This window comes from Cyanistes caeruleus, chromosome 13 (genome assembly GCF_971803275.1).
Source record: "Cyanistes caeruleus chromosome 13, bCyaCae1.hap1.1, whole genome shotgun sequence".
Lineage (NCBI taxonomy): Eukaryota > Metazoa > Chordata > Aves > Passeriformes > Paridae > Cyanistes > Cyanistes caeruleus.
Window position 1 is genome coordinate 11,693,330 of NC_141713.1, and position 23,215 is coordinate 11,716,544.

General features: G+C 38.2%; 1 protein-coding gene across 2 annotated transcripts; it reads right to left on the bottom strand.

The window, feature by feature from the left end:
* Positions 1 to 269: 269 nt before the first annotated feature.
* AP4E1 (adaptor related protein complex 4 subunit epsilon 1) lies at positions 270 to 21,366 on the bottom strand. Of its 2 annotated transcripts, none has more exons than XM_023934024.2 (21): positions 21,033 to 21,366; positions 20,622 to 20,693; positions 19,625 to 19,748; positions 17,374 to 17,447; positions 15,774 to 15,895; positions 14,907 to 15,066; positions 14,257 to 14,423; positions 13,621 to 13,694; positions 11,702 to 11,824; positions 11,504 to 11,613; positions 11,104 to 11,243; positions 9,781 to 9,893; positions 9,528 to 9,646; positions 8,525 to 8,827; positions 7,880 to 7,994; positions 7,375 to 7,510; positions 6,581 to 6,836; positions 5,282 to 5,860; positions 3,736 to 3,920; positions 2,901 to 3,058; positions 270 to 2,459 (listed from the first exon to the last, which is right to left on the bottom strand). In XM_023934024.2, exons 1-21 carry the CDS (start codon positions 21,180 to 21,182, stop codon positions 2,299 to 2,301), a joined length of 3,441 nt encoding a protein of 1,146 aa, XP_023789792.2. In that variant the 5' UTR covers positions 21,183 to 21,366; the 3' UTR covers positions 270 to 2,298. The 2 variants fall into 2 exon arrangements, with proteins under 2 accessions (XP_023789792.2, XP_086704528.1); XM_086848402.1 differs by having other exon boundaries at positions 21,037 to 21,273.
* Between the last annotated feature and the right edge of the window lie 1,849 nt (positions 21,367 to 23,215).

A 23,215-nucleotide genomic window follows, 5' to 3' on the forward strand; every position in this document is an offset into this window, starting at 1 on the left:
TCACACTCTGGCAGTATTCCAAAGAAAGGATTGGATAATGTGAGCTGGCACACAATGCTCCTTAAGAAGTGTAGTCCTTCACTGTTTTGATACCTCCAACTGAGAAACAGGACATTTAAATTATTAATGGATTCAAGACTTCTGTAATGTTACAGTCTTTTATCACTGTTCAGATGCAAAGAGAAACAATTAAAATAGAAAGTAGTTCTTAATAGGCAGAAACATTGCAATATGTGATGGAAAAGAACATTTAACAAGTATCTAACTGATTTTTCTAAATAAAACTGGATTTTATTAAACTGCAAGAAATGCAAATATGGTGATAGATTCAGAACAGTATTTGTTGGGCAATCCAAAAATAAAGACTGACACAGGTACAATTCCCTGCAAACTTCTTAAGTGATGTTACCATAAAGCAATTAGAATCAGAATACTGACACTTTAACATACACTATTCATACAGTGAAAAAGGTTACAGAGAACATTACATTAACAACAGAAGGCATTGTTGTCTTTGCAGTTCTTTAAACACCAGGACACTGAACATCTCCTTGCTGAAATGGTTTAAATGCATAGGCCACAAACATATATTTGTATTAGAGTTCCTATGATTACAGAAGTCCAACTGCATAACACAAGTCTGATTAACCAGCAGGGAAATCATCTGCTGGAAATTATTCCACTCTAAATCAGTTTTCATTTATATAAACTGTCTCGAAGTGCCAAGTAAACATTAAGGTATGCAGAACATTAAATATATTTACAGGTTCAGTGCACTTTAAATTCCTCAGTAAGAGGGTACTGAAACAATAAAAAAAGAACTTTGCTTGGATGATTATACTTGTGATAACACAAGTAGCTTGACATAAAAAAAACTTGCCATCAGCACATTAACATTCTTACAATTTCATGAACACTTACCAAAACATCAGCAAAGTAAAAGAATACTTTATTTTCCTTTACAACCAGTGCTTATCAGGTAAGAATCAGTACTGCTGAAATAGAAGAGTTTCCTTGCTACTAATGAACACATGAAGGAGAGAATTCCACCACAAAATCCCTTTATACCGTGTCTGAACTGTGTGTACAATCTTGGATGCTTAAATAGAAAACATGACCAGCTATAAATAATACCAACCAGTACTATTTTTCATTTAGCATCTAAATAAATTCAGAGTGCTGGATTTTCAAGATTGTGAGGTTACCTCAGGAAGAGGAGACAATCTGCTCAGACATTTTCCACGTTTGCTGCTCTGATTTAATCCCTCATGCCTTGTTGCAGTTGCCAGCCATGCACACACAACACAGCCACATCTCTGCAGATCAGAGGTTTGATGAGTCACACTGAGGCTATAAATAATTAGAAGTAAAAATAAATGGAAGTTTTCCCCTTGTGAATTTTCATGCACAAGGACTTTGGCCAGATTAAATTTATAGGGTGGACTGGAAAGCAATGAACATAACGTGTTCACTACTCAACAATCAAGGAGTCAACATGTCCACAGCCAAGCACCCACAGCTCAGTCACCTCAGACTTGATCCACATGGAACTTCATCTTAGACATGCACAAATACTCAGTGACTGTCAGACACCTGTGCAAAGGGAATGAGACTGAAATATGGGGCAGGAAGAACTGCAGACAGGAACTAACCTGAAGGCTTTAGACATTCCTTCCCCAGGAGGTGCTTCCAAACAATTTCACATGCCTGACTCCTATCAAAAACCTATTTAGATGTTATCCCTTCCATGAATATCAAAGATCCTGGGAAGTGCTTTGCTCCCAAGAATCTTTTAACTGTTTCAAAACCATGCATTTGTTGCTACATAAGTTATTTTATATAACCACCAATATGGGTCTTGTTGCCAGCAGTGCTTAAAAATAGCTTTAGAAAAATTATCAAAATAAAATTAGATAACTGATCAAGTCTGACTTCATAATGGAAATATGTTTTCTTCAAAATCATATTTAGGTAGTTGCCATGAAGAGTAAGTGTTGGCATCTAAAAAAGCTGTGTAATAAAAATAAATACTTTCAGTCATTTACAACAAAATTAATATACATTTCACTTACACAGGTAACAATACTTTAATGTACTGTACAGTCCTGAGTATGTTTTTGTAGGGGTAATTCAGGTCACCAGTTTTCCCCCACAAGTCCACTTGGACATTGCCAGCTGGAAGGAAACTTTTAATACTTGAATAAGCAGTATCTTAGTTTAGCTTTGGTAATTATCTGTGCAACTGTATAAATCTGTGATTTGCTTTCACACACCAAATTAAGGCAGGCACTATTGTTCTTAGGATTCCTCCATCACCTTCTGACACTGATAGAGCAAACCATCTGGAAGAGCAGCACAAGGGGATCTGAACCACAGGGCCAGCAGCCCTGAGTGCGTACGGCAGTGCAGCAAACACGGCACAGACGGGAGGAGCTGGCAGGCCAGGATTCCCTCGTTACCTAAGAGACCACAGGAAGAAATGAACAGTAAGCAAGTAACAACTGCTATAGCAGACTTCACAGAAAATGCATCTTTCACATTCCATGTGTGCTGTTTCCCCCTGCTCTCACCTCTAACTCATGGAACACATCACCACAAATCATGTCAAAATCCCAGCTTTGTATTTGTCATACAGCTTCATTCCCTTTTTGTCTTATCCAAAACTCTCCACAGTGCAAGTTTCCTTCTTTGTAAAATCCACTGTTTGCTGAACACTTGTACCTTTACATCACCTTCCCACAGATCCCTGAGTGAAGCAAACAAAGTCCATGGCACACCAGTCCCTTGTTTACCATGCTCCCAAACACTCCCTGCCTTAACCTGTAAGATACTCTCTTCTATGCACTTGTTTTCCTGGGACAAATTATCCTGTGAGCAACCCTACACATACTTTCTCTTACCTATAATGTCAACTCTGTGGAGTTTCAGCTTCTGTTGCAGTGCATCCAGGGCTGCTGAAAGGGAATCTTGGCAAGATGACATTTTTATATTCTGTTTCACATCATTGGAAAGGGACAACCATAGCTTCCCAAAGTCTTCTGTAGTCATTTCCATTGGCCTAAAAGGAAGTTCACCACATTTCTTAGCCAATAATATACATATAAATCAGAATATCTTTGGTCTTAAAAAAAACCCTGCATATGAAAGCAACTGGACAATAGAGCACACAATAAATAAATACATATCAGTCTAATCAAACCCCTCCTCTTTCCTCTTTCCAGCATAACATTTAATAGTTCTATTCCTTGCTTTATATTTCTAAATTTAAAAAAAAAACAAAAACCACAGATTTCACTTCAAAAGAAAAGTCTGTTGGACAAATGACACTTGTTTTTTCCTACTCCTAAAATAAATGCACTGTTCAAAAATGAAAAGAATGAGCTTTCTTCTTTCTCTGCAAAATCTGTCAACCTTTTCATTCTGCACTCAAAACACTTGTTTCCTCTTGACATGTTTACATTATGCCATGTTTGAAAGCATCATGTCCTTCTGTTCTCTGTTCTGTTAGCCTGCTCAAAAACAGTTACTGTCAACATTCTCCCTGCATTTGTACTCCTTGCTGGAACTTTACCCCATTCTTGCAAGTGTAAAATAACCCTTTATTATCTTTACAAGCAATCTCAGATTTTAAGGTGAAGCTTTGTATTTTCTTAGTCAATACCCAAATCATCCTACCCTTGTCTAATACTGAGCTGAATTCAAGTGTTTTTAAAAACTGCAGCTTATTTTATTTACCTGATGAAGTCCATCAATGATAAAGTAACTGAAAATTGAAGGCGAGTTTCCATCTCTGACTGGTAACCAACAGAGCCAGGAAGAATTGCCTGTGTACAGACTTTGATCATCCTCACGCATTTCTGGAAATGTTCCACACTTTCAGCTTCAATTACAGGAAACTGGGAGGTGGCACTCTCCAAAATCTATATAATATCATAAAAGGAATAAAGAATATAAGTCTTGCTGTCAAGCTGTGCAAGTGATTCAGATACAGCTATAAAACTGTGTAAGTGCCTTTTATTTCTGTTGATGTTTCCTGGAGTGTTTGACAAGTGAACAGAGCTACCATTTCTCAGCCCTCCTGAAGGATAAATCAATCATTAACACCTACAAACATTCTATGAGATGCATAGCACCACTGAAATTGATCTCTGACAACTGGCTTCTCCCAGCTCCAAAGAACAGCACCAAGAACCTGAATTCTGTAGCACAGTCCCAGCATAAACTAATACACAAGCAAAAAGCATCACAACATACCTCAAGCTATACACTAAAAGCAAGAAGCTGAGAAAATAAGAAAGGAAGATTTCTAGATTACTCAGCAGTACCTGGCTCTCCAAATAAACTGGCAACAGAAATTCTATCCGTGGTGGTGGTCTGGGTGGGAATTTAAGTGAATTACAGTAAAAATCTAGACAGGAGATGGTCACTCTCTATCAATGGCAAGACAAGTTTGATTCAGGTCAGAAATGGAAAGGAAAAGGACTCCATAACCAATTAGCAGTTCCTTGATTAAGTCAATTCTAAAATAAACAATCTGCTTAATTCTTTTTATCCAATTATCCCTTGCTGAGTTGTATAATAATTCTGTGCTTCTTTTAGCATAGTCTGTGGATAGTCATACCAATTGGCAAATCCTAAGTATGTTTCCAAATATTTAAATGAAGCTTTAATTATGACTATAACATGCTTTTACCAATCATATTTAAATCCCAAATGCAGCCAATGTAAAAAAATAAACTGATCAACTCCTCTGCAACCTCAACTAAATGCATGGCAATGAATCATGACTGGTTCATTCACTTTTTTTTTTTTAATTGAAAGAAGCTTACACAAATTTGGTGTCAGGAAAGCATCACATCTGCTTATCAGGTAAATACAAATGAATGCACAAGCACAATAGTCACACCCAGAAAAAGAAAGCTACACACTGAGGTGAACTCAAGTCTTACCACTCCAAGCAGGACCAGAGAGGTCCCCACTTGGCTTAGTCTTTGCATTCAGAATGGAAAAATCACACATATTCATTTTACAGAGGCAAACAAAATCAAGGTGAATTGAAAAAGTGAGAAGCTAACTTTTATAACCAATGACTGTAAGTTTATGATAAGATTTCTTTCACCTCCTTTTAAAAACATGTGTAACAGCTACACCATAGGTTTTAAGGAAATACTTTGGAAAAAGGCATGGCTATCCCATTAAACCAAACACTACACAGTTAAATGCAAGGAAAAAGCAAGAAGTTCAAGTGAATTTAAAATACAATGGAAACAAAGTTTCTTACCTGAAAGTGTTCTGTCTCTTCAAACACTAAATTGACAGCATGAAGTGCAGAAGTGGTTTTATTTGAAACAAAAATAATGAGCAGGAGAGAGTCATCTCTCCACACCTTACATAAATGCAGAGCTAAGGCATCACTCTGACAAAGTCCCACTACTTCAGAGTGAGGAAGCTCTTCAAGTTCCTCTGATAAGGAAGGGACCAATGGTGTTTCACTGGCACTTTCACATTGAGCACTTGGAGAAGGCTGAAAAATTTCAGTATTACTATCAGCAAATAAAGATGACTGTGACAGCCTGTTAGCTGAAAGTCTGTCATCCAGCACAGATTTTCTGAGGGACTGAGGTGTTTCAAATGCTAAATTGTCTTCTACAATATCTGAAGAATAAGGAGAGGCTTTCCTTAAACTTGTGTGTGTACTTCCTTCAGAGTCTTCCATGTTAGTAGGTACTGTATCAAGTAAGGGACCAAAATCTGAAGCAGCACTGTTTTGGAAGTCTGATGCCTCCTCATTCAACTGCTGAGTTTCATTTATCTTTGATTTCCTTTTGAACTTCTGAGTAGCTGTGTCTGCTTTGCCCATCTGAAAAGGAAAGATTAAAAAAAAAGGTGGAGAAGTTCCTAGCAACCAGCTGTGCTACTGTTAATAGCATGCAACAGTGAGGAAGGACCAAGGAATCAAAACAGATGACAAATACAAATAGATTCCCAATATTTTAATGGATTCAGGAGTCTGCTGTATCTCTTACAGAGTACTAAATTAGCTTAAAATTCAAGAATGACTCTAGATTCTCTTAACAAACTAAAAACTCTTATTAAAGATTAAGCAAAGGTAGTTTCTAGTTAACCAGTGCTAAGATTTGAGCTGGCTAATATGATGCCAGTCTTAAAAATACTACCTCATAGTCAATTACTTTATGTTCCATGTACTACCAAACATAAATTAAGAAATGGTCTTGCCATAGGGTGTCAGTTCCAGCCTTACATCCAAATGAATGGTGACAGCTCTGCAAGGCTGGGCCAAGGAAGAGTTGTTCAGGAAAACTGACACTAAAACTTGGAGCACAACATGTAAACAGAGAAAAGTTCTAGTTACCAAACCAGATGTGCCCCACAGGTTGCTTCATCAAGCTGTTTTAGGTTTCAATAAAACATCACACTGCAAAAGCAATTCTCAATAGTTTTTCAATGACTTGGGGGGGGCTTCTTATCACTAATTTGATCTCCATTTGCATACAAGTATCTGTCATTTTAAAGACCATATGTAAACTTTAAACTGTTAAGTCTCAAAAGAATCACTTACCAGGCTGACACCAGCACTTGATCCCAGCCCAACGAACAAAGTTGATGCCAACTGCTGCTTCTCTTTGTCTTCCTCAGACAGGCTGGCACCTTGATCAGGCTGCAATGCAGGAGGCTCCCCCACCTGCCCTGCTGATAAGCTGCCACAGGGTGCTGCTTCTGGCTCGTTTCCTTTCCCTGCTTTGTTTTCTTTCTTTGGAAGGTAACCTTCTTTTCCCCACAGCTTGCGTACTCCCTCCAGTTTCAGAGTATTTGCCCTAAAAAGGCAAACAAAACAAAGCAGGAGCAGCCATATGAACATGTTCATAAAAACATGCCAACACTCAAACACCATTCACTACTTTGGTACTTTGATAGATGATATTTATGCTAATAAAATATAAGGATTGTGGAAAGGTTTCCTGCATACCAGCTTAGCAGAGTATAAATGAAATTATTAATTTGTATGAAACGTGGATATGGAATTAATGTGTAGTGCACTAAAAATAAAAGGAGCAATGTTACTTTAGAAAAAGAAAGCAGGGAAAATAATAAACAATGTAATCATCAGGCAATCTTGTCTCAATTTTACTGCATTAACTATCACCTAAGCTGCAGTCTGGAAGAAAGTGGAAGGCCACATCAGCTGTTTTCCTAGTTACTATACAGATACCATCACCTGATTTTCTTCTTATGTGATAGAGGTTTCCAAATTCAACTGCATTCTTTTTAGTTTCATGCAATGAAGCAACAAAGACCCATGATACTGACAAGAACAGAAGCTTAAATGTTCAGTTCAAACACAAATTAACTCACTCTTTGTGCCCCATCTCAGCACTATTCCCAGATGTATCAGAGCCAAAAGATAAACCAGTGGGGGACTGTCTGCCTGTGACACCGGATGAGGACACACTTGAAGCAAAGGACAACCCATAAGGTTCAAAATTCAGAGCTGCAAGACAGACAATTTTAAAATTACAAGCAGGCATAAAAAAAAGTAAGAATGAAATCTATTTTCTGAAAATAGATATCCCTGTACTGATGGACTTCTCAGGCTTTCACTTTAATAATCCCTGTAAATTTCAAATCAAATACAGACCAACAATGATTACAGTAAGACTTTCTCACCTGCAGAACAACAATCTACATACATCAACTAGACAGAGGTGGAATTAAAATTTAAGTTGAACTTAGCTCTTGTCTACAGACAAGAGCTGCATTAAGATACTACTATTTTAAGAAGATGAATTAACTGTACACTTAATTTGTCAATATTTATCAGGTAATTTACCAGTATTGAATAAATGCAGTAAAACATCACCTTTTTCCTGAGAAAGTTTCTCCTCTTGTCTCTGGTGATGAGGCTTATATGGTGCTGCACCATGACCAAGTCCCTCAGCCACAAACCCATCCAGAAAAGATAAGGAAGCATCTACCTACATAGAAAAGAATGAAAAGGCAGAGAAAATATTTGTTCTATGTGAGCCTGATGTTACCAGAAGAATATTGTGTCTTATCAGCAAATCAGGGTCTTCACATCTCCAATAGCTACCAATTAAGATGCTTTATGGACAGAATTTTTTCCATCCTTTACTGTTGAAATTTCATGGTCAAAATCAGTAGTTTTCAAATAGGAGGAAAACCCTCTGAATTTAAAAGCTGTACTGTATCACTAAAGCAGGCCTAACTCATCTTTGAAAAAACAAAAGAAGACTAAAAATAAACCAGTGTATGAAATGATAATTTTGCTAAAAGCTACTCCAGCTTAACTAAAACACCATGGTTCTTTATCTTTCAGTACAGAACACTGTGTCTGAAAAAGTGTTCCTGAAAACTCACTTTACACAGACTTGCACCCAGGAAGAACTGCAAACCCCATTAATTTTGAGAACACCTTTTCACCAAAATCATCATCCCCCTGAACTACAAAGAGGCTCATGAAAAACACACATGGCATGTGTCTTACCACCAGGTCATTGCAACTAGCATCAAATGGAAGCAAGCTTTTCATCAGTGCTTTGTCTTCACACAGATGCTTCAATTCAAAGGCATATTGTCTCAGGCAGGTATCCAGAGAGCTGCTGAATTCTTGGATTAGTTCATCCACTGTTTTCGAGCAGGAGGTGTGTGATGCTATCTTGGTGACTGCAGCCATTATCCAAGCTTTAGTTTCAGAAGTAACAAAAGTCTTTTTCAGCAGGCTGTGCAGCTTTATCAATATAACTTCTGGATCAACATCTGTAACAAGACTGAAATATTCTCCCAACACCTATGCACAAAGACCAGACAAAATACACATTTAGAGCATTGCTTTCAGTTTTGAAATTACAATATAGTACTAAATAACAAGACAATAAAATCCAGCTCATATTCAAGAAACTATTACTTAAACATATTCCAAGTTCTTTCTTTACCATGTTGTGTTTTATATGTCAAAGGGTTGAAGTGACCTTTGTATTTACCTCAGACTCCAACTTTTGGCCTTTTAAAAATCAAATGACTGTCTTGAAAAGAAAGCTAAACATAACTAGGCCCCGGCAAAACACCGTTTCCTCAAACTGCAGCCTCTCCCCTGGGTGGCAGCTGAAGCTTCCCCAGGCATCAGGTAACACCAGCACAGCACTTGGCCAGTCATTTGCAGGGCTACAAGAGCTGCTCACAACCACATCTGGCTTACTTGGATGGAGACAGAAAGGCTCTCAGTATGCAGTCAGATTCAGGTGCCTGCTAAGCCATTCCAACATCCACCTGCTTTAAAGGGAGCAAGTCAGCTTTTCCACAAATCACAAGTTCATAGTCCTCACTCACCAAAAAGGTCACTAAAATAGATTTCAGCATGTCAGCTGGACTTCAAGTCCAGCTTCAAATGACTAAAAATTAAAGTTTAATAGATATTTATTAAAAACACTATCACCTTTGACAGCTTCCTCAAACCTGTGTATGGCATTCTGACCATGTGTCTACCTTACCCAACTCATAACTTGAAGGAATTTCTGTGGATATAATTTATCTTCCTCCTCAAGTAATGCTAAATAAGACTGTACTGCATACATCCGTAGCTGATAATCTTCTTTTCCATCATCAAATCCTAGACAGAAAATAGCACAGTTTCTATGAAACACAAATAACATATCCTACCAAATATTTCAAAGTGCATTTTAAGAAAACAAACACAGATTATTAAGGAACAGGTCTAATTCTTCAGAGCAGGTGGGGAGTTACCTTCAGCCAACAGCCTCAGAAAGTTGTTTGGGATATCAGAATGCACAACATCACCTCCAACTGAAAACACAGCATTCATTGTCTGGATGAACCACTCATTGCTAGGGGCATATGTGTCCAGATGTTAAGGAATAAAATGCCAAGGCATAACTTTTTCCTTTTTTATTTAGGGAATTTCCTAAGGAATGCCCATTGTGATCTCCTCAGTAAGTTGGGAATCCCATGGACAAATACAAGTTTCATCTAACTAAAGATGAAATATTCCTGTACCTTTTGGAAAGTGTTTCCTGTAAATGTTTGTTAACATTTGTTAAAAAAGCTGAGCAGGCCTCACACACTAGGAACAGATATGTTCACATTTGTCATACTCTATTTTAAGCTCACACTTGTCCTCTGCTAGGCTTTCAGATAATCATTTGTCTATCAGCATCACTTGATCAATGATAAAAAAATAGTTCTTTTCAGCAGTGCTTTGCTGTTGATTTACAAATTTTACAAAAACACTTTTACAAAAACACTCCACAGAAACCCTCACTGCTTCTTTTTAATATATTTAACTTCTGATCAGCCTTTGCTAACTTTGAAAGATGGCTTTTGCCTTCTCTCAGGCAAGTCCTGAAAACACACAGTTAATGTATGGAAATTTTTAACAGTACAGAAATTTCAGTATTATTGCATTAGTTTTTGCATACTGCAGGGCTGCAAGACAAAAGAGCTTTTTTTAGTACATCACTCCATGCCAAGCACTGCACAAACAGGATGATGAGGCAGCTCTCTGTTATCAAGAGCTTACAACTCAAGTTATCAGACAAAAACACATAGAAATCAGGCAGTGGAAGGCCTAACAGTTATGCCCCATCGTAAGCCAAATCCCTAATCATCACTTTGATCTTTTATGGCATTTTTAAAAAATATTTTCTTTATTTCTCTCAGTGTGCTGCTCTTAAAATCCATCTAACAATGAAGAGTTCTATCAGAGAAGATCAGTCCCACAAGTACAGAGCAGCACTTCAAGTAGCACTGACACATCTCTCTCCATGCAGTAGTATAAGGCTTCAAAGTTTGAATTTAAAACACAAAGTTTTAATGCTAAACTCCAAAGACAAAATTTGTGTGCAATTAGTTTCTGTCGGTGAAATACAAGAAACACTGTAGTCATTTTTGTATGTGCTTTCTTTTGCATACTTCCTTTTCATTTGAAAGGATGGAAAGCACAGCTCTAACACTTCCTACTTCACAAGATCAGGAAAGATGCTTTGATAGGTATCAATGCTACAGGTGCCTGAGCTCTGGCTTCAAAGTTTCGGAAAAATAAAAGGATATTTCTCAGCTAGTTCTGCTATTTTTCCAACTAAGTTGATGATAGCATATTCTTCTTTGCTTTCTTTTAAGTAGTCAAGCATCTTCTGAACTATGACAATTACATTCTGCCCATTTGTAATCCTATAGAGAAGCTCTAAAGTCTGAAAGAGAAAGCACAAAAAGTTAATTGGTTCTGATGACTCAAAAAAGGAAGCAGACAAACAGCAGCTTTAGTACACCAAATTGAACAACCATTCTTAAATGAAATAGAATGCTTATTTACACAGCTTGTCACATTAATACTGTCTGTAACTGCTCTCTCACATTTATGGAAACATAACATTTTTAGACTACTCATTTTACAAAACTTAACACCCACTTTAATAATTTACTTAATTTTGACATATAGAAATTCACTGACCTCCCTTTTAATAATGGGATCTGGGTGGTCCAAACATTCAATTATTGTCATCTGGTGCTGAAGTGCCAGATTTGGATCCTGCTGGATAACATAGGTCAGAGCCTTTAAACCTGGAAAGTAAGCGATTGCAAGTGATATCAGGCTATGCTACTAGTATGGCCAAATTAAAGACAGTGTAATGAAATCAAGCATCCTTACCTAAGTATTTCAAGTTAATTTTGGGTGACAAAACAAATTTTCCAATGCACTTGGCAGCCTTTTCAAGTAATTCAGATTTGGGATAAATGGTATAAATTGTTTGGACACATTCAAACAAGATGGCTGCAGGAGGAGAAGACACATAATTAATGTGTATTGAATACTTCTATAATCCAAAATTTTTTAACAAACAAATGAGCTCAGTGTTCCTGAAGGACTGGCATTGCTGGCCCACTCCCACTGAATCTAACCAAAGAGTACCATCAGACATAAAGAAAAGCAGGTAAAAGTCTATCTCCTTTAGTACATACTTGTTTTAATTAGCCCCTGTCATTGTGCATACAACTTTCTGTCCTTAAAGTTCTTCAAACCTTGAAGTCTCCTACAGCTGCTCAAGGCACTGGATTGGGACAGTCTTCAGAAAGCCAACAAGCAACTATAAAGATTTGAGACAAATTATTTTTGATAACTCATAACATTTCTTAGCTACTACCAACAGCCAAATTCATCCCAAGATCATTCTTGAGAAAAAAAAAATCAAAACACAAAAACAGAAAAAAAAAACCCAACAGCTTTGTACAATTTCAGAAAAATCTAAAAGTAAACTGAACAATGTTCAAAAACAATATAATTACTCCTTTATGGCAACAATTTGGGCAAAGATTCAGACCAAGTCATGCTCCCAAGTTAATTAGCGCTTAAAATCATGAGGTAATTTTCAGTCTTTCTTGTAATTCAGTCACTAACTGAACTGCCCAATAGACAACCCCTCTCTTCCTTAGCCATTACAAACTAAATCTGAGAAACAGCACACAACAAAACTGCCTGCAAGAAACATGCCATAACCAGTGACTTTTTAAAAAAAAGATCACTCAGAATTACATTTTTCTTTTGTCTGGGATTATCAACTATAGTTTTATAAAATGCTTGCCATAAGTGAACACAAACTACATACCTAAATTCTATGTCCTTGTATAAATCATAATGAACTGCCCACTTTGTCCCTTTAAGTGCTCAAAACAAATTTAATGTTTAACTCTTGGCACGTGCAGATAGTCTTTATTAAAAGTCAACACATTTCCCAATAACTTGTATGTTCTTGCCTAAAAGAACAGAAGCAATCAGCTGAATACTCTAAACATCTGACAGATGTTTCCTCATTTATTATTTACTAAGAGGAAATACTTCCCCAAAGGTCCCCTTTTTATGAAAATGAAGCTTACACAATACTCTGTAACATATGTATGATGTAGGTGTTAGACATCTACAGCTTTGGGCCACCTTCCTTTTTTGTTTTACCCCTCACTGTTGTTTTAAGAGTCACAATTTTCTATCCATTCCATTAGCACAGGGACTTTGGCACATCTGCAGGGCTTTATTTAATAATAAAGAAATTGGAGTGGTAGGTTTTTTTAGTAGTGAAACAGCTCTTAAAGTAGGGTTCTAGAGCATCAGAACTGGTATTTTGGGGAGGTATTAAGACCTGGGGAGAAGAAGACAAAGAAAAAACCAAATTGCTCAACTTTTTAGTAGGAAAAACATTAACAATCCAACTATTCCTTTTGCTTTCTAGTAGCAACAAAAGTAGCTTTCTCTACTGAGGAGATAATGAACTTCTACCAGAATGAACCTTCTGCCATGTTTTGGAAATTTTCAGTTGAGACATGTGCCAAAGACATCCTTTCACAGGCAGCACTACCACTGAACTCTGGAGGTGCAATGTTTATTACCTGTGCCCAGAGGAGAAACCCTACACAGCTGCAAAGAGCTGACACTCTCCGTACGCACTGCTGCCTTTCTCAGGGAAGTGAAGAGAAGATCAAAGCATTTCTAACACACAGATGCATCAGCAGGATTGTCTTTTATTGCTTATTTCAACTTTGCAAATATTGATAATTACATAAAATAACCTTACCCACCATATGTAATGTTGTGATTAATCTCTGCTCTTCTTAAAGATTCATCTAGAACATCATACATCAGTTCACTCGTCCTGTTTAAGAAAATATTTACAATTAATTGCAGCACTAATAAACAGTTCAAAGCTATTATTGAAATCTGTAAAACATTATTCATATCCATAAATTTGCTTTAACACAGCAGAGTTCTGTAACATGATCCTAAATGGCATTTAACAGGATGCTTGAAGCTTGCAAAAGAAACATTTTCCATATTATAAGAATAAAAAACACTTCCCTTGCTGCTTGCATAAATAAAATGGCCAATAGGAAAAAGATAACAGACAACTAAGTCCTCACAAAATGACAGCACTTTTTGAAAATAGCTTTACTCCAAATTTTCACTATTATTTGGTAACATTGTAATAGAAGTCCCAGTAAAATTACATTTTAATCATATTCCACAACCATCAATTGTTTAGAGCAATCCAGAAGCTAAGAAACTACTTCTGCAGAAATTAATCTGTTCACTGTCTTGGTTAAAAACAAATGTGCAGGAATTTCGACACCGAAAGCCTCTTACAGTCTGTGAGGTGCAGGTTATTACTGTACTCTTTGTACCTTCAAATTATTAATTACAGAGAAAAATCTGGTTACCTTGTATCATCTTTTCCCAACAGCCCCAAAATTCTTAGAAGCTGAATTTGTAACCATGGTGCTGGCACACTGTGATAGTTGAAGTCAGCAGAGAGCTTTCCTCCCACTACTTGCTTCAGGATGGTTACAAAACTCCCAGTCAAGTCCTTGTATCCAGATGAGTTTTCCTACACAATCAAAATTCAACACAAATCAAATATTTCAATACAGCAACTTGAAAGTAAAAATAATCCACAACTTGACTAAGATCAAAATACCTACACTGATGGCATCATTTCTTTAAATCAAGACCTCTGCTCTCAACCCTCAGCACCCATAAGCTCTTTGCTTTAAGCCAATGCTCTCTTCTCAAACATTTGCAAAGGGAGTGGGTGTATGCAACACATTGACAAGGAAATTTCCCTTTAACCCACTGTAGGACTTGGACCCTCTAGCCAAGGGCCCAGCAATTCTGAGCATTCAGGCCCTGCAAGTGGATCTCTCCAGCTAAATAGAGAACTGGCAGAAACAAATGTAACCCATCACCACATGAATTAACTTTTCTAACTACTACAAGTGAGTTCTTTCTGCAAAACCTTTGTAGAGCACACTGTGTATTGAAAATAAAAAACATCTCCCAAATTTGGTTGTGCTTCTAATTCTTTGCCTACCTTAATCATCTGCAGATAAATATGCAAAGAAGCAGCCATGACTCCAGCATCCCTGTCACATAAAGCCTTCCGGAACTTATCATGGATGTGCTGAACTTGATTAGGAGCAATGAGATAGAATTTATATAAAGCTTGAACAGCTTTTCTTCGGATAATTTCCCTGAAATGAGATTTACACTTAACAAAACAAGTGTACTGTAAGTACTTGACTTTACAAAAAAACTTGCCAGACCCCAGAATATCATGATTTGCCAACTTTAAAGCCTAGTACAGATGGATTCAGAGTGATGATTTAAAACAATGCCCACCAAATAAGCAATGACATAGGCCATGACTCATCTGCTGTGGTCATAGATGCAGCTCCAGAAATTACATGTCTAGAAATTACTGAACTAATTCATTCTGCAACTCCCTTTCTAATCAACAATTACAGATTTTCCTCTATTTATGGGATATAGTAAACTATAATTTAAACAAATCAAGGGTATCTACAGATACACCTTTATCACTTTCTCTAAAGAGCTTTATGAAAAAGAGTATCAGTGAAATTGAAGGATCTGGATCTGTTTCACCACCTACTCTACAAATATTTCTTCATGCATACTGGTTAAAAGGAGTCCAGCATATAAATTCAATTACATTTACCTATCCACACTGGCTATGAAAAAACCTGTCTATTCAATACTCAGTCAAGCTGCAAATAGATGAGACAAGAATGCAAGAAAAAACACAAGGAGGGATTAACTTCTAAAGGTGATAATTAGAAAAGACCAACTGAGAGAAGAAACACCAGTTTACTAAAACTATTTACAAAATTAAGTGATTCATCTGCACAAGGCCATCTGAAATTCTGCAATGAATACATACTTAGAATGCTGAAGCTTGTCTTCTATTAGGGGCAGAACAGCTGGAATCATTTCCCGTGGGAAGATCTGGCTGACAACAGTTAATGCCATGCACACCTCTACAAGATTAGTGCTCTGCAGGTCCTGTTACATAAAAGACAATAAGTTTTTTTCTTAGTCTTTTAAATTCTGCATAGACATCCCCCAAATCTTTCACAAGCAGGCTGTACCTATGCCCCCTAGAGAACCCACCCACAGCCAGCATCCTGCTGGTGTTAGAGAGGAGCCAGCTCTCACTGAGCTCATCAGGATCTTCTCTTACACAGGAAGAGAGAACAGGCAGCTCCTCACACTCATCTTACAGAACTTCATTCCTATTTTAAATGTGTGGAACACTAACATGCAGAGCTACAATCAATTTCTGTTTATTGAAATGATTGTAAAAATATGTTGAGTCCCTGTCTGGATCAGGGAGATGAGTCACTTCCCACAGAATTCTACAGAACTGTCTCTACAGCTTTTGATCTAGCCAAAAGAATTTTAAATAAAATGAGCAGCTCAATAATACTGCCAATTACCTATCTGTACACTAAAATATTACCTACTTCTTAAGAAGCAAATGCACATTACAAGTAACATTCTACAAAACTAACAATCTCAGTCTGTCCTAAATACAATTAATAATAGTAAGTATAGCTCGCTGTAACTTTAAACAAAAACAAAAAAAAAAAAAAAAAGGATGAACTTATGAAGACTACAATTATTTTTCAAAACTAATTATATGTGTGAGATTTCCAGCTGATATAACTTGCTTTGTTCATCTCTCCCAGATAAGTTTCAGTCTTTATTTTGGCTTAGTTCTTTGTGAGTTTCACGCCATATTTTTAAATATCATAAAACAGTTTTCAGTCACAGCAACAACATAAGCATCATTTTCAATCTATAATTTCTGGGACTTTGGTCTACTGCAATATAAAAGTAGACATTATACAGAAAGATTTATAGTAAGTCATAATTGCTCCATGTAAGAGACAGCAGTAATAGATTTTCACTGGCACTCCAAAATGTATTTCCACTTTCTGCCAAAGTCATCAGATGAGCGTAGAGATGGCAACAGATACTTGTCATCAGTTAAAAGCCAAAGCTAACACTGCAATATGCATGCATGGCTCCTCCTGGAGTTGAGAATGTATGCAATTATTACATTTATAAAGTGAAGTTTATGGCATATCTCCTCTGAAAAAACTTTTTAAAATATGGCTTCAAGAGGAAGAATATCAAGATAAAATTAAAAAGGCAGGGAAAACCATTTCAGATTGTCTTTGCTAATAAAGAAACAGCAATTTTAAGAGAGGAATAAATTTTAAGAGAGGAAAATTTAAGAGAGGAATATCTAAGAGAGAGAAACAGCAGTTTTAAGGGAGGAATTAGATGTTGCGTGACAAAATGGGAATAATTGGTCGAAGTTCTTCACCCCACAGCCTCCCCATTAAGTTCCAGCCAAAGCTCTCTGTCCAACCAGGTTTTCTTCCCCACTGGCTCATCTCCTGGCACACGGAAACATCCTCTCCTGCCTGTAAGATTTTCTGGTTTTTTGGTTTCTTTTTACGAAACCACTATACCTTCACAACTGTGTTCACAAGTAGCAGCAGCAGTTCATGGTTTTCATGCAGAAATAGAGAAACTGCCAAGTAACCTATAAAAGAAAGCAGCCTTCATTACTGTTTTCAAGCAATAACAACTTTCTGACAGAAACTTTAAGAATGTCTGTAACACAGGAAGAGTTAACTCAAACAGTTACAAAAACCCAACAGAAAAATCTTTGTTGGATAAGCTGTTCATGTTTGAAATATCAGACTCTCTTTTTCCAGGAAAATCAGTTACATTTAAGTTGCAGTAAATAGCAACAGCTAATAATAATTATTATTATATAATAATATAGTAATGCAGAAAATAATAACATCTATTGCAAAAAGTAACAGGTAAAAATTCATAAGCTGTGAGAAATAAGAGATATTACAATACTTTTACATCTAAAGAACAGTCAAGAGCACCATTATATTACAAATCACTTCCTGGAAAACTAATGTCTTCTCTGAACAAGGAAAAGTCTATTATTTTTAGACCACACAACTCAAGTGCACTTCCTTGTATCTTGTTACTTTATTTCTTTTTCAAATAATAAAATTACTCTTCATATTCAACTTGGAATATCCAAAAGTAAATCCACCATCCTATGCAAAGAACTCCTTTTTATTTCTTAACAATGAGGAAACCATTCCAGAACCCAGGAAAAGAAACCTTTTTTTCTCCAAGGCCTGTCTCTGCTTTTAAACTAAGGGATTTAATTGGGGGGTAGGGAGAGTGTGCTAAAACAGCAAGAACTGTACCTCAGAAACAGATTTTAGAGAATTCTTGGTTCATACAGAGCTTGGGGATCAAAATGAACAACTTGAAAATAAATAACTGTATGGCTGGGCTATCAGATTGATCTATCTGCTTATGCTCATGGCCATGATCAGCTCAGCACATACACAAAGGGAGAGCTCACTCTCCTGAATCAAGGCTCACACTGGGTACAGGAGTCACTCATCTTGACCAGCTCAACTGACAATTCCTCAGTACAAACCCTGGTATATTGCACCAAGAACTGAAAAGATCACTCTCATGTATCACATATAATTGCAGAACAACAACAAAAAAAGAAACCAAAACACACACACACATCTCTGATAACAGCCTTTTATCAGCTCAAAGCTTAAGGGCTCTTTGTGTCCAGAGAACTTTAAGCAACCTACATTAAAAACAAAAACAAAAAAGTGCTGCTTCACCAAACCTTTCTCAAAAAGAGCCCTAGTAAGGAAAGGTCTCAATCTGATTAATAACAAGACATACTGGCTCTTGACACTTACAGAAGTCACAAAGCTTTCTTCAGAACAGCTGATCACTTGCCTTCCCAGATTTGGTGAAGACAAGATTTTGTAATCCCTACCCCAGCATCTGCACACTGGCTTTCATTACCCAGGGAAAAGCAACTTTAATTCATCACTTGTAATGGATTCTTTCAGAAACTCCAATACTTGAGTGGATGATCTGGATGAAATTCAAACAAAGGATATCAAACAAGCATATCCCACAAGACATAGCCTTCCTTCTGTGCATGCAGACATGGTATTGCTTGGAGTTAAACCATTTTCTCTGCAAACAAGAAGAAATGTCTTCACCACGCAGCTGAATCAGCAACTGCAAGGAAATTCTATGGATGAAATAGGCTGACAGATAACTTGTTTCCAACAGATGTAGCTTGAAGTAATAGCCACACTAGCAGGAAAGGAAATCAATCCCGTGAAATTTCAAATAAATCTGAACCAGCCTCCAAGATTTCTTTGGGAACTTCTGCCTCTATGCTGTAAGGGCCTCCCTCTTTGCCTTATTCCCTACAACTCTTTCTAAAATAAAAAAAAAATCCTGCAAGCTCCAAAACAGAAAACATTTGTCTGACAGAACCATCTTTGTCTAATATTGCATCAGTACTTGGAAAAGAAATTAGATCTTGACAGAAATTAATTTTCTGCTTGATGTGTTTAAGAAATATTCTCTTAAATTATTTGTTTACTGGTGTCACAATTCAAAACAATGAAAGAACCAATGATTCAAAATAAATTCATTTCCCTTTCCTTCTGTGCTGCAAGCACACACAGAGCACCTCACAAGCCAAGGATTTAGATCATTTCAAAAAGAAAGACACTGTGAAACAAGACCAAGAAAGCAAAGATTTTGAGTAGGTTGCATTTGAGATGAATTATAAATCCTAAAAAACTTTAAAACTGGGAGTTTGAGAACATTATAAAGGCTACAGCTCCATGCACATACCAACTCTCTTCTCCAGAAGATTCCCTTGCTGGGCAAGTTTGATTGCATGGATGTATCCAAACGAAGACTCATAGCCTAGCATTTCACAATAGATGAGCCTCACCATGCACTCTTTCATCAGTCTCTGAAATACCAGAAACAAATTATTAAAAATTTTAAGTCCAACATGTTTTATGCTCTTCTTCACTGCTCTACTGGAACAGAGAGCTTTATCTCTCTGATAGAAGAAAACACATAGAAACACACCTAGAAAACACACTGAAATACAACAGAAACGTCTATTCACACGCTTTCTAAAATCTCAATATTCATAATTTTTCTTTGCCATGAACTTCTTCTGCAAAGCAGTATTAAATTTCTGTTAAACAGGCAGAACTCCCCCTATTCCACCCCTAAAAACATTCTTATTTTGATTAGCATGCATGTGACCAACAGTTGATTAACTATGACAACATAAAAAAATATGATGATCACACTGTTAATACAAATTATTTTATCATTTACTACCCTGACTTAGGATAGTTTTTCACTACATGCAAGATAAAACTTTGTTTTTCCCCTTCAAAAATCTTCACTGGGACTGACATATGTATTAACTAACTCAAACCAGAACACATCATCTCTTGAAACTCAGACATGACAACAGCACATACAACAAGAAGCACAGCTTCTTAAAGAGCACAAACTATTTGTAAGAACCATGTCAGCCTGCAAAGAGCATTATTTGATGGCAGCAGTTCATAACTCAGCTTTGCTGTCTGTATTGTTTCAGAAACCACAGAATGACAGGAGGGTCATATTGTTACAGCTTATTCACATCAAAGAGAGTAACAGTGGTCTCACTGCTTTAATTATGCTGCAAAACCATGTGTACTGGTACTTTTAAATATCTACAATGCAGATAACCTGCACATCCACCTGTCATAAAGAGTGAGAGCACTGCTTCCTTCACCTTCGGTGTGCTGTTCCACAGCCTGCAGCCACTACCAGAACTTACAAGTGTTGTGTTGGGGGCTGAAACTGTTGCTTTCAAACTGGTTAGTTCCTGCTGGATTAATTTTTCTTCTTCCTGGAAAAATTAAACTTGTTTTAACCTGGCATAGATTTCGCCGGGACCATGTGAAAGAAGCCTCGGGGGAGAAAGCGGCGGTAAGGCAGTGTGTACCTCACCGCGGGGCCGCTCGCCTCCAGCACAGCGGCCCTGCCTGCCCAGCCCGTGGCCCGGAGCGGCAGAACGCGGCCACCCACAAACACGGCGAGTTTATCGGGGCTTTATCCTGGGCTCCCGAGCTCAGCCCGACCCAGCCCCGCGGCTGAGGGGAGACGCCGCGCCCCGGGCCCCCAGCCCAGCACTGCGCCGGCTTCCCCGGAGCGGGAAGGGAGAGGAGCCCAGCCCCGCAGCCCGTACGTGCTTGGAGGTGAGCGCCGTGATGCTCCGGACGAGGCTCCCGAGCCGGGAGGAGGCGGACAGCCTGGCGGGGCCTCCGGCGCCTCCCGGGTCGTGCTGCCCCAGCAGCCCGGGCAGGGCGCTGAGCGTCCGCTCCACCACGTCGCTCATGCCGGACCCAGCGCTGCCGGAAGAGACGGGCCCGGGCGGCCCTTTCCGGGGCGGGGCGGCAGGCGGGGCCGGCCCTGAGGGGCGGCAGAGCCGGGCGAGGCGGAGCCGCTGGCCCGGGCCCGGCTGGGCCGGGAGGTGGAGCTGGAGCCCCGCGTTCGGAGCGGGGCAGCGCCTGCGGTGAGCCGGCCACGGAGCCGTGCGCAGCAGCCCTGCCCTGAGGGAGCAGGCCGGAGGGGGCTCCTGCCTTCAGCATCTCGAAACAAAGACATTTCAGGGGGATTCGAAAGAGCAGCGTGTGGCAGCTTGGCACAGAGCCGGTTCGGTTCAGAGACCATTGAGTTCACCAAACACCACCATGTCAACTAGACACTGAGTGCTACATCCAATTTTCCTTAAGCCCTTTCAGAGATGGTGACTTCACCACCTTGACAGCCCATTCCAATATCTAAAAATCCTTTCGGTGAAGAAATTCTTCCAAATGCCCAATCTAAACCTCCCAGTTATGAAAAATACTATTCCTGAAGTGCGGGTGGGAGCATCAGGAGGTCTGTGCTGGCTTCCAGAGGGCTGATCCTGAGGTGATTCCTGCAAACCTGGTAGTGCTTTGTCCTCCTGGGAAGGTTTTCACCGGGGAGCTTGTATTTCAGTTCAAAGGTCATTTTGAGGGGTTTTTTTTCTAGAAAGGGTGGGGAAGAAACTGAAATAATCCCTTCCAAGCAATGTGTTTCCAATGAAAAGGTATCCCACCATCTCCTACATACATCTAGACAGAAAATCATGCTGGATCGCAAAGCTATAAACTGATTTATTATCCGAAAAAGAAAAAAGCTCAATAGGGAAAAACAAAGATCACTACTTTTTAAAGTGTTAAAAGTGGGCGTTTCCTTGAAGCTGAGATGAAAGATACGGGCTAGTAGTTTTTAAAGTTCACTTTACAAAATGAGTTGGTTAAGAAAATCTCAGTTAAGAGCTGCTCATGTGAAAACACCACATTGCACTGTAGAAGCATGCAAAACTCATAAGCTTTGCAGACCAAAAATATAAGTTTAATAAGCATAGGAAAAGCTGCTGGTAAAGTTGATGTAACTTGGATAAACGCTCAAAACACTCTAGCTTTGACTTTTTTATTCTATTTTTCATGGTTCTAGAGTCTTAAATCCTTCTCATTGCCTTAGGTGGTGTATAAATAAATGCTGTGTGTAAAACGATTCATAGAGTACAAACCCTCAGGCTTGTGTCTGGTTAATTGTTGATGATTGCATTGAAATCAAGAGGACTATTCATAGTGCACAGATATGTGTAAAATACATGACTTACTGTCAGATGATTATAGATACACCTAATGCCTTACATAAAGATCACCAGTAACTCTTCCAACACTTTTTTTCCTTTTAAGCTTTTAATAACTGTGTTATTTAGTATATCATTTGCATTATATTAGATAAAGTAGAAAAAGCAAATCCACAGAAGTAAGGAAAGTCTACCATCAAGGCATAAACTTGGCAAGGTGGCTTGTTGTGCCTTTTTCCTGCTTTCATCTGCCTTCTTTTTTTCATCAGCTAGAGGAAAAACTTTGAAGTGTGGTTATAAAACAACTTGAAAAATAACACTGAAAGGCTGCATTTCAGTGATTTCTCTATGCTTCATATCAACTGCTCTCACACATCAAGAAACATTCTAATTGTCATTCCTCTGAGTTCTCTTTGGCATCTGATAGGCAAGTGGTATTCTTTCTGGCTCATTTCACATCACTGGAAATAAATAGTTCCAGAATAGAAAATGGGTTGATTGTGTATGAGCCAAAACAGAATCCAAAATAGAAGAGCTTGTGCTCTTCACTGTGTTGTCTCTGCACTGCAGAGGAGTGTGTAGTAGTAGATGATGCAAAGGATGCCAAATGAAACAGGTGTAATGAGAAACAAATACAGCACTCTTACCCAATCGTTCTTCTATAAGGATTAAACCTATTTTGTCACAATTAGCAGAGATTATGTATGATCTGTCACATGTCACACAAGCTCACCAGGGCACCA